Source organism: Erythranthe guttata, chromosome 10 (assembly GCF_056151865.1).
Source record: "Erythranthe guttata isolate IM_541 chromosome 10, IM_541, whole genome shotgun sequence".
In the NCBI taxonomy this organism is placed as follows: Eukaryota; Viridiplantae; Streptophyta; class Magnoliopsida; order Lamiales; family Phrymaceae; genus Erythranthe; species Erythranthe guttata.
This window is the reverse complement of record NC_142542.1, coordinates 6,034,340-6,046,143: the sequence shown is the minus strand read 5'-3', so window position 1 is coordinate 6,046,143 and position 11,804 is coordinate 6,034,340. Positions and strand designations below refer to the sequence as shown.

Here is an 11,804-nt window from a genome sequence, read left to right as displayed (position 1 = left end):
TTTTTGACAAATGAATTATTTTGCACTGTAGCTGAAAAAAACCGCACTGATAATAGCAAGCCCCATATACTAATTTGAAAATGAACGGGCCCAACTGAGCAACTATTTTCTCACAAGGTATTGGGCCAAAAAAATGGCATTGGCCCAATAATGTGATTGATGTCATATCTCTAAATTAAAATGCGACAAACATTGAATAAAGGATAAAAAAAGGCGAATGGCAGAAAGGCCTATTACATTGGACTTAAATGCATTTTGGTCCACAAAAAAAATAGTCTCTCAATTAAACCCATCCCTATGTCTTTAGTCTAAAATACCCTCCATAATATAATTCTTATCAATTCCACCCATTATGCTCTAACTTCCTTAATATTACACATTGACCCCGGATTTAAACAAATATATCACATCAACCCCCAAAATTTTTTTTCAGAAAATAATTTTTTTTTTTGAATTTTTTTTTCTGGCTAGATATCGGCGTTGACTTTTTTTTTTTTTTTTTGAAAACTTTTTTTTTCCTGAAATTTTTTTCGGCCGGTCAACCACCGTTGACCGCCGTCTCCGGCGTTGACTTTTTTGTTTTTTTTTTGAATTTCTTTTTCTTAGAAAAAAATTATAATTAATATTACTATCTTGACTGCTAAATTACTGTCTCAGACATGACAATAATATTATGAATATTATTTTCCCGAACAGTAATATTATTAATATCATTGTCTAAGACAGTTAAATTAATGTTGGAGACAGTAATTTAGCAGCCAATGCAGTAATATTAATTAAAATAATTTTTTTTAAGAAATTAAAAAAAAAAGTCAATTAACAGTTAAATTACTGTCTCCGACAGTTAAATAACTGCTGGAGACAATAATTTAGCAACGAATATTGTAATATTAATTAAATTTTTTTAAGAATAAAAAAGTCAATTAACAGTTAAATTACTGTCTCCGACAGTTAAATAACTGATGGAAACGGTAATTTAGCAACGAATATAGTAATATTAATTAAAATATTTTTCAAAAAAATCAATTAACAGTTAAATTACTGTCTCCGGCAGTTAAATAACTGCTGGAGACAGTACTTTAGTAGAAAAGACAATAATATTAATGAAAATATTTTTGAAGAAAAAAAAAAGTCAATTTACAGTTAAATTACTGTCTCCGACAGTTTAATAATTGTCGGAGACAGTAATTTAGCAGTCAAGACAGTAATATTAATTAAAATACTTTTTTTAAGAAAAAACAAAACTATATAAAAAAAAAAAAAAAGTCAACGCCGGGGACCGCGGTCAACGGCAGTTGACCGGCCGGAAAAAAAAATTCTGGGGAAAAAAGTTAAAAAAAAAAAAAATCAACGCCGGTCAACGGCGGCGACCAGCGGTCTCCGGTGGTGTCGGGTGAAAATTGAAGTTAGGGTTAAAATTGGTTAATTGATGAAATTGGGCTAAATTGGGGTGTAAATAATGAAATTGAAGTTGAATTGTGTTTCAATGAATTGGGGGTAATTTTGGTATATATAAAGTGATTTTCCTTATTTGCGAATAAGTTTGAATGAGTTGGATTTATTTGAAAGACAAAAAAGTTGGATGTCCCTCTTTTAATTAAGTGCCCTTGTCATGGGCCTATTTGTCATTTACCCTAAAAAAATCCTAAATCGTGGACTAATTGCCGGGTAGTTATATGCTACACCTGGTTATTTACATCGATTGGGTTTGAGTCGTTGATTTGATTAGGTAACTCACTAAACAAGTTTACACATGTATGTATTTGTGATTATACATAAACTTACGATTCAAATTCACTCAACATAAATAACTAGATGTAGCACTCGATTTTCCCTAATTGCAATGGATTTGTGTTATGGATACAACTTAAGCGGTACAAGTGTACATATTAGCCCTAAGTAGTTAACCCGGCCATGATAATTTTCATTTCAAGTTGATAATAGAATTAATATTGTTATAATTATTTTACAAATGAATCCAATCAAATGTACGTGAATTCAGTAAATTTCACTCTTGTGTAATAACATGCAAATCATACGAAATATGAACACTGTATCGAGCAAGTTATGCGCGATATGTTAATTTGTTTTTTGTTCGGTCAAAATATCGAACTCAAATCGCTAAATATGACTGTGTTGTGTTGTCACTGACAGTAAATTAACGTAATTATACTGTCAATGATTGTTAATTAACATAATTGTACTGTCGTTGACAATACATTTATGTAATTGTGCTGCCGTTGACAGTAAATTAATGTAATATTATTATTTTTTATTTTTTGTTATTTTTTTTATTTTGTTTGATTTGTTGACAAGTCAACGTAATTATATTACTGTCGTAGACAGTAAAATAACTGTAAACACAATAATATTACTGTCAACAACATCAATATTAGTATTTTTTTTAGGTTTTTTGTTTTGTTTGAGTTATTCACGGAGTAACGTAATAGTATTACTGGCTATTATTGTAATATTACTGTAAACACAATAATATTATTGTGGTTGACGGTAATATTAATGTTGTTATAGTAATATTGATGTCAACCACATCAATATTATTATTTTGTTTGGATTTTTTTGTTTGTTTGAGTTATTCACAGAGTATCCTAAAAAAAAAAGTTATTCACAGAGTAACGTAATAATATTACTGTCTATTATTGTAATATTACTGTGATTGACGGTAATATTACTGTTGTTATAGTAATATTACTATCACTCACAGTAATGTTAATTATTTTGGTATTTTATTATGTTTACATTTGTTGAACGGTCAACATAATAATATTACTCTATTACACAATAATAATGAGTTTTGTTGTGTTAATATTATTGTGCTAGAGATTAATATAGAAATATTGCTATGTTAAACTGTAGTTCAATTAATTTTACTGTGTTTAACAGTAATATAGTTAATATACTGTCAATCACACATCAATATTGTTGCTTAACGAAAAAAAATGTTATAGAAAGGAGAAAAAAAATCGAAAAAGTCAACGCTAGAGACCGGCGAAAAATTCCGGAAGAAAAGAATTTTTTTTTTTGAAAAGTCAACGCCGGAGATCGGCATTGACCGCCGGAATCCGGCGGGAAATTGTTTTTTTTTTTCTTTTTTTTGTTTGAAAAAGTTTTGGGTCAAAATTGAATAATTTGTGAAATTTGGGGTCAAATTGAAGTTAAATTAAGTTAAGAATGAAATTGGAGAATATTAAAGTATGAAGGGCTATTTTAGTCATTTACAAAAATCTGGACCATGTGTGGACTTATTGGTAATGAGTTTTTTGTCTGGATCTCTTTATGAATAAGTACACATTGATGGGCTTATTTGTAATGATCCCATTGTTTTATTGAAGTTTGGAATGTCCAACAAAAAATATGCTTAAAAGGCAAGATAATTCATGATAACATAATATTTGCGGGTCAACCCGATAAGTTATTGGGGATACCAACTATCAAACAAAGTCCAACTATTTAGTTAATCATGGATAATATCCCAACAAAATGAGGCCCTAGTATTACACTATATAAACTGATAAATTATTAAACAAAACTTACGTATATTTCTAGAGCTAATTGCATATAACCCCCTGTGTAATTTCGAATGGCTAAAAAAACCCCTGCGTTAAAAAAATTAGCACAAACCCCCTATGTTGCTTTATACGTAGCACACTGCCCCTTTCGTTAAAATTAGCTATTCACTTACATACAATCACTAATTTACCCTTACGAAAGAAACATAAAATTGTAAAAAAAAAAAAAAAAAAAAAAAAAAGTAAAAAACGGAATTCAGATCAAAACCCAAAACAATCTTCCCCAACACACTGAAAAATCTTATTAAAAAAAAAAAAAAAACATCTTACAAAAAAAAAAAAAACAGTGAAAAAAAATGAGCTATTGTTTTTTTTCCTTTTTTTTGAATAATTCTTCATTCAAATCCTCCCCAAAACATTCATCTCCTTAGATTTTAATAATTTTTCAGTAATCATTCCACACAACTCGCCAGAATCGAAGTGTTACTGTTCAATTTGGCCAGAAAATGTTTGCCCACGTCGAATCTACCTTTAGCCAGGCCCCCACCCTTATTTCTCGCCGAAATAACTCCCGTAGTCGGATCCGGTTCTTCTCGCCGGAAAAATGTTGTTGAAGGACGCATGTACTGCAAATCCTCCATTATCGATGAACGGCGGAGGGCTGGGGGGTTCAAGCACTTGGCGTTGGTGAAGAAAAGTTGTCGGTGGAGGAAAAGATTGGAGAAGACCGGCGGTGGGAGGAAAGGGGCGGCAGTAGGAGGAGGAAATTTGGGAAGAAGACGAGTTAAATTGAGATCTATTTTTTTTAAATTCGACTGTAGAATTTTTGTTTGCGTAAGAAATTTTGAAAATTATAATTAGATCCAAACTTTTCTATTATTTACATTAAAACCCAACTAGATTTATGTTTATTTATAAAAGAATTTAAGTGGGTATTTTTGACTTTTCACCTTAAAAATTACACTCTCGGTTACACAAGCCACGCGTACAACACACGACATGCTGTCAAGGAGTTTTTCGCATTTGACTAATTTTCATCGGGGGGTTCTTGCTAATTTTTTTAACACGAGGGGTTTTTCGGCAATTCGAAATTACAGAGGGGTGGTTCTTGCAAAAAAACTATATTTCTAGGTTGATACTATTTCATAACGGCCAGGCCCTCGATTTTCTTTCATTAATTCCGGCCTCCAAAATAAGGCTCTCAACAACTTCTACTTCAACCTATATGGGTGATAAAATTGTTGAGAGTCTTATTTAGTGGCCCGAATTCATAAAGAAATATTTTCCATTAGAAATGGAAGAAGAACGCCCACAAATTATTTGGGATTCGTAACTAAACACACGATCAATATATATAATATTAAAATATATCAATGGAGGAAGAATAACGAAATATGACTATTGAGAGCATTATTTTGGAGTCGAAATCCGGTACATGACCAATTTTAAAGTTCCGAGCTCATCGGGCCAGCCCGGAAAGAGCAGCCCGATCAAACCGGAATCAGAATTCATCAACCCAAAAAATGCGGTTACATGTGGATTTGCATTAGCTCTAGCTAGGTATTAGAGATAGACTGCAGAAACATGTATTTATAGTAGATGATGCAGTGCAATTTATTAATGGAGAATCTTCTGTCGTGATATTTACATTGAATATCGAATTATGTCACGTGTAAAATTGATATGTTTTTTTATCCGTTACTTTTTTCTGTTAATTTTCAATGAATGAACTTTGCTATAGAAGATTACCATGGAAGATTTTCTCTACTTTATCTGTGTATAAATTTTTACTAACAAATCGATTGATATTAATTATTAAAAAAAGAAAGAAAATTTAAAAATCCCTCGAGCATATTTGCTTTGATTTTTACAAAATAATTTTGTTTTCGATATCGTTTAGGTGTGAAAATTAGACGACGGATCAAAGTTTACCATTTTCAGGGAGAACAAAATCACTTTTTTTCTTTAAATGAAAAAACTACCGCAGACTCATATTTTTAGAAAAATCATGAATATTGTGTAATCGAAATTTCAAAAATTGAAATGAAACTTTTATATTCCAAAATCAGATTTTTTTTTGTCTAAATTAGCACAATAAAATGCATGTAATGTTGGTGTCGTAAATGTTATTCATGTATACTAGAAAAAAAAATTATTTTGAAAATTAAAGTTGAATTGAAATATATATATATATATATATATATATATATATATATATATATATATATATATATATATATATTATATATACTAAAATTAAAAGTTTGTTTTATTGTACTAGATCTAGTATTAAAAATGCCAAAATTCCGATGCCAAATGTCATGTAATTCAATAACATGCATCTCTAATTTGACAATAAGCATACACGTTGTAGTATTTTAGGGATAAGTCGTTTTATTTTTCTTTTTTATTAACTACCTATAACATCTAATGATTATTAACTATTGATCTGCACATAATCACATGCAGTACCCATGTATATATACGTGCTTAGCAAGAAGTTATTTCACTACAACAATGATTAAAAATTACCCGATGTGTTTCATCGGGTGTAACGTCTCAACTCCGATCGAACAAACTACTTATAACTCCTACTATTTAGTCAATCAATTGATGACTTAATAATAAAAATAACAAATCATCAAATAAGATACACAAATATAGTACAAAATTTAAGCATTGCAATTTGGAATCTTCTATTTACAATTTCGTTCATAGTCTATTGATTAAGGAAAAAGGTTAATATATATTACATTTCAGTATCATTATTTTCGTTAGCAATTATTTTAATGACCATTTCCCACAATGCACAAATTAAAATCCAACAGCAATTAAACTTAGCTATTTTAAAAACAAAAAATCAAGAAAACGAAAATCAGGATTTTTTACATGATGTAATCCACCCACATTTTCACTATAAATGATTCACCCTCCCTCTTCTTCTTCAATTCATCTCAGATAAGCAATAACAAAGAAAATACAAGAAAACATCCAATTGGGATTTAATATAATTAATATATTTATATATAATATAATGGCAAACGCAGGTCCATCAGTCCACAAAGCTTGCGCTGCATGCAAGCACCACCGCAGAAAATGCGATCAAAACTGTGCACTGGCGAAGTATTTTCCGGCGGAAAAATCCGGCGATTACGAAAACGTGTACCACCTTTTCGGCATCCAGAACACGCTGAAAATACTGAAATCGGTGGACGAAGATGAAAGAGATGCCGCCATTGAGAGCCTTATTATGGAGGCGAGAATGAGATTGGAATATCCGGTGCACGGCCACTTTTCGGTGGCGAGAAAGCTTAGTATCGAGATTGAAAAGGCGGAGAAAGAGCTTGAAATTGTCCGCCAAAAGATTCACATATGTAAAGGAGCGGATAATCGGGCCGGCCCGTCGACCCGTGGAGGGCAGCCCGATCAACTGTGAATGTGTTTTGGTAAAATAAAATAAAACTTTCTATTAGACCTAGGCTGCTCGAACGTGTATTTATAGTGCGTTGGATGATTGTGTATTGATACATTTTTGTAATGAAAAATCCTCGATCGAGATATTTACATTAAATCGACTTACGTCACGTGTATAATTAATTGAATGGCTTTTACCTTTTTAATTTAATCCGATCCGATAGTTTTTATGTTTTCGTGGTTGACGTGTTCTGATTATCCGTTATCCGTTATTTTTCGATGGAAATTGCTATGTTTGTTTACATTCTTTGATAACATTTATATATATAAATATTGTGATAAGGTTGCGAAATAAAATTTTATTCAATGAATATATAATTTTACGGTTTGAACTTTTTATCCATTTTTGGAAATTTAGCCATTTTTGGACGAAAAGAGAAAAAAAAAATTTTGAGATCAGTTTGTATGTTTCCAGGGTCGAACATGTTAACTACTCGATATATTAAAATGCTTATGCCAACTGAGCCAAAAATAATTGTTGAAAACATTTGTACATAGTCAAATATATAATTTAGCACAATTGGAAGCTCTACACTCATTCACTTTGGACTTGGGCCAGCGCTGCTTATAGCATACTGAATATTCTCTTATCACCCTTACCGAAGACACGTTCCATACTCAGCCCGACCCACCATAGCTACGGTAAAGTAGCTTTTCCATTATATAAAAAAAAAAATTATATAAATATTACTTAATAATATATTTTCTTAAATCTGAATTTCAATTTTTGTTTTATATATAAGACTAAAACTTTAAGCCTGCAAATAAATTTTTTTTTTAAGGTTTTTAAACATTTTTTGTTATTTGGAATTTTTTAAACTTATAATATGAAATTTTAGTTAAACTTTGTTAATCAATTAAAAAAAATGAATTAAGGAAATAAAAGATTTGAACCGTGTCATAATTAACTAAAATAATCATTTAAACTCGAAGCTCGAAAAAATCCCAAATCCAGCCGTAGAAATCACAGTAAGACATTCCCCTACTTGATAATTAAATAGTTACTACTTTGATTTTAGATGTGGTGTTTCAATAACGCCTCTAATTTAACAATAATTTGAAGCTAGATTGTAATATTTTAGCGATAATTCAGATTTTTCGTTTTATTAACCATGTGAAAATTTAATATTCCATATATAGCTAATAATTTTATTGGATATTAGCATTTGTTTACGAGTTTGAGTTTTTAATTGCTGGAGTCGAGCTATCTTGAATATATATTATGTCAACCGATTATAACTCTTATTATTTAGTCAATCGACGACTTAATAGTAACAACCGAGCAATACTCTAATGATGAACATTTTCATTTACAACGTTTCCAAAATCACCAAATAATTCTAAATTTCGAAAAAATTAGTATAAAAAAATTGGTACACAAATATGGTAGAAAAATTCAAGCAATGTAATTTGCAATCTTCTATTACAAATTATGTTCATAAGTTTTTTTGGATATTCTTTTAATGAATGTTTCCTAATTTCTACTATGCACAAATCAAATCCAACAGCAATTAAACTTATGTTGCTATTTCAAAAAACAAAAATCAAGAAAAGAAAACGCAGGATTCTTTCTATGATGATGTAATCAACGTGTCTTCACTATAAATTAGTCGCCCTTCGCCTTCATCTTCTTCGTATCACACAAGCGAAAAGATAAATACAAGATATATACTTAATTTTTTTTTATAATTAATATAAATGGCGAACGCAGTTCCGGTAGCCCAAAAAGCGCGCGCTGCTTGCAAGCACCAACGCAGAAAATGCGACCAAAACTGCGCGCTCGCCAAGTATTTCCCGGCGGAAAGATCCGACGATTTAGAAAACGTGTACCATCTTTTCGGGATGCACAACACGTTGAAAATATTAAAATCGGTGGAGGAAGAAGAAAGGGATGCAACGATTGAGAACCTTATTATGGAGGCGAAAATGAGATTAGAACATCCCGTGCACGGCCACTTTTCTGTGGCGAGAAATCTTAGCATCGAGATTGAAAAGACAGAGAAAGAGCTCGAAATTGTCTGCCAAAAAATTCACATATGTAAAGGGGCGGATAATCGGGTCGGCCCGTCGACCCGTGGAGGGCAGCCCGATCAACCGTGAATGTGTTTTGGTAAAATAAAACTTTGTATTAGACCTAGGCTGCTCGAACGTGTATTTATAGTGCGTAGGGCGATAGTGTATTAATCCATTTTTGTAATTGAAAATCCTCGGTCGAGATATTTACATTAAATCGACTTACGTCACGTGTATAATTAATTGAATGGTTTTTACCTTTTTAATTTAATCCGATCCGTTGATTTTTATTTATTTTTTCCATGGTTGACGTGTTTGTTTATCCGTTATCCGTTAATTTTCAACGAAAGGAATCGCTAAGTTTGTTTTTCGTTTACATTCTTTTACAACTAATGAACTAAATAAAGATTGTATTGTTACAATTATATAAATATATATTTTTTCAAATTTTGATCTTGCTTTTAAATATTTCTTGAGATATTTTTGTTTGCTATGTATACTAATTTGAAAATGAATGGGCCCAACTGAGCAACTATTTTCTCACGAGGTATTGGGCCATAAAAATGTCATTGGCCCAATAATGTGAATGACGTCATATCTCTAAAATTGAAATGCGACAAACATTGAATAAAGGATAAAAAAATCCTAAATCGTGGACTAATTGCTCGGTAGTTATATGCTACACTTGATTATTTACATCGGGTGGATTCGAGTCGTTGATTAGATTAGGTAACTACTCACTAAACACATTTACACATATGTGTATGTAGAATTATGTATAGATTTACGATTCAAATTCACCAAATATAAATAACCAGAAATTGTACTCAATTTCCGCTAATTGCCTGATAGGTTAATGGATTTGTGTTATAGATACAACTTAAGTGGTACAAGTGTACATATTAGACCTAAGTAGTTAACCCGGCCATGATGATTTTCATTTCTAGTTTATAATATATTTAATACTGTTGTTATTATTTTACAAATGACTTCAATCAAATATATGTGAATTCGGTAAATCTCACTGACTCTAGTATAGTAGCATGTAAATCATACAAAATAAGTTATTTGTTCGGTCAAAAAAATCGAACTCAAATCATTAGACGTCGCACTGTCCTTATTACCCTTATAGGCCAATTGAAATTCTTTCTATTATTCACATGTAGGAATAATTTCCATTTCCTTTAATAATTTGTGGGGTAAAAACAATTCTTTAAAAAAAGAAAATCTTCTTTTTTTTTTCTCTGACCTATTCGGTTGAAAGTCACATGCAACGTAGACTGGTGTAAGAAATAAGGACCAATAATAAATAAGCCAACACTCATAAACAAATCCTGACCACCGAATTTGATCGTGTCAACACGATCAAAAAAATATCTATTTAATTCCACAGAGGAAGATAAAATAAAATATCTTTTTTATTATCCGAGGTCGTCGTGTTCCCTGGAAGGCGAAATGACCAAAATGCCCCTCCGATGCCGGAGGGTATTTTCGTCATCTTTTACCTCTCCGCCCCTCTGTTGAGCATATCTTTGTACCTCAAAATGGAGTCCAGCCTCTGCAGCTTCAACTGCTGCCTGAACCTGCTGATGAAATCGTCGGCTTTCGCATCCACCGCCGCGTCGTCTTCGCCGCCGCCCGCCGCCGTTCTCTCCCTCACCGTCGCCGGCCTCCGCCGATCCACATCCTCCTCCTCCTCCTCCCCGTCCATCTTTCCGGCCGGCGTCATTCTCTCACTCACGGACTTCTTCAGCACCTTCTTCGCCGGCGGCGCCGCCGCCTTCTTCTTCTTCACCGGATGGGACTTGCTCCTCGTCACGGGATGGAATTCTTCCACGGCCTTCTCCACTTCCTCGGGATCTTGTTCATGGTGGACGACGGCGTGTTGTTGTTCTTGAGCCGGGACGACGGCGGCGTGGTGGTGATCCGGGCCGGGCTGGTCGAATTGGTACCGGGAGAGGTTGAAGGACTTGACCCGTTCGAAAAAACCCGGAACCCGGCCGAGCTGGCGCGGCTGTTCGTCGTTGTTGTCTTCGCCGGAGTTCTGTGGATTTCTGCGAGGCTTGACTATTTTCGATCTCATAAAAATGGTGCCGATCATTAGGTTCAGAAGGCAGAAAAGAACAGTCGGCGTTAGCCAATTCGCCACCAGTTCTACTCCGTAACCGCCCATCGTTAATCTCCCTCCGACGAACGACCAATACGACGTCGTTCGTTCACAGTATGACTTTCGTTTAGCTGTAGAGAGAGAGAGAGGGTAGTCTAGAGAGAGAGAGAGAGTCTGTTGTGATGTCTGTTCTGTGTGTTTGTGTGTGTGTGTTTTATACTGGGTGGGAGGGAGAGGGTGAAACGTGGAAATTTGGATATATATGTGGTCAAACTGTAATAGGATAAAAAGTGTAAATCCTTATTTGAAATAAATAAATTTTAAGATTGAGACCGTTGAAATTAATTATCTAATTAATTACAATTTACAACTTCGGTTAGCATTGTATGTATGAAGTTACGATGTCGACAATTTTAATCTGTTTATTTTATTTCTAATTTATTTATACCTTTAATTTGTTTAATCTGGGTAGGTTTAATAGATGATTTAATATTGCTTATTTAATTTTCAATTAAATCCATAAGGTCGTCTTGGAAATTGCACACATTATTTATGTTAAAACAATTTGGGGGATAAAAGATATTATGAGTTTAATAATATAAATTTAATATATTATCAGTTTAGAATTATTTTCCATATATTTGAGCAGAATATTATTTACAATCATTATTATCTTCAACTTT

The 11,804-nt window shown here is 32.6% G+C and overlaps 3 protein-coding genes across 3 annotated transcripts; 2 read left to right on the top strand and 1 right to left on the bottom strand.

Annotated features, from left to right (window-relative positions):
• Positions 1–6,561: 6,561 nt before the first annotated feature.
• Positions 6,562–6,963, top strand: LOC105966447 (LOB domain-containing protein 7). The gene has a single exon (XM_012991004.2). It carries the CDS (start codon positions 6,562–6,564, stop codon positions 6,961–6,963), a length of 402 nt encoding a protein of 133 aa, XP_012846458.2.
• A 1,736-nt stretch (positions 6,964–8,699) lies between these two features.
• LOC105966438 (LOB domain-containing protein 7) lies at positions 8,700–9,101 on the top strand. Its single transcript, XM_012990991.2, has one exon. The coding sequence runs from the start codon at positions 8,700–8,702 to the stop codon at positions 9,099–9,101; it is 402 nt and encodes a 133-aa protein (XP_012846445.2).
• A 1,050-nt stretch (positions 9,102–10,151) lies between these two features.
• On the bottom strand, positions 10,152–11,459 carry LOC105966177 (uncharacterized). The gene has a single exon (XM_012990747.2). The coding sequence runs from the start codon at positions 11,185–11,187 to the stop codon at positions 10,516–10,518; it is 672 nt and encodes a 223-aa protein (XP_012846201.1). The 5' UTR covers positions 11,188–11,459; the 3' UTR covers positions 10,152–10,515.
• Positions 11,460–11,804: the final 345 nt, after the last annotated feature.

Coding starts and splice junctions, on each gene's coding strand:
- LOC105966438 (XM_012990991.2), top strand. CDS start 8,700: ATGGCGAACGCAGTTCCGGTAGCCCAAAAAGCGCGCGCTGCTTGCAAG.
- LOC105966447 (XM_012991004.2), top strand. CDS start 6,562: ATGGCAAACGCAGGTCCATCAGTCCACAAAGCTTGCGCTGCATGCAAG.
- LOC105966177 (XM_012990747.2), bottom strand. CDS start 11,187: ATGGGCGGTTACGGAGTAGAACTGGTGGCGAATTGGCTAACGCCGACT.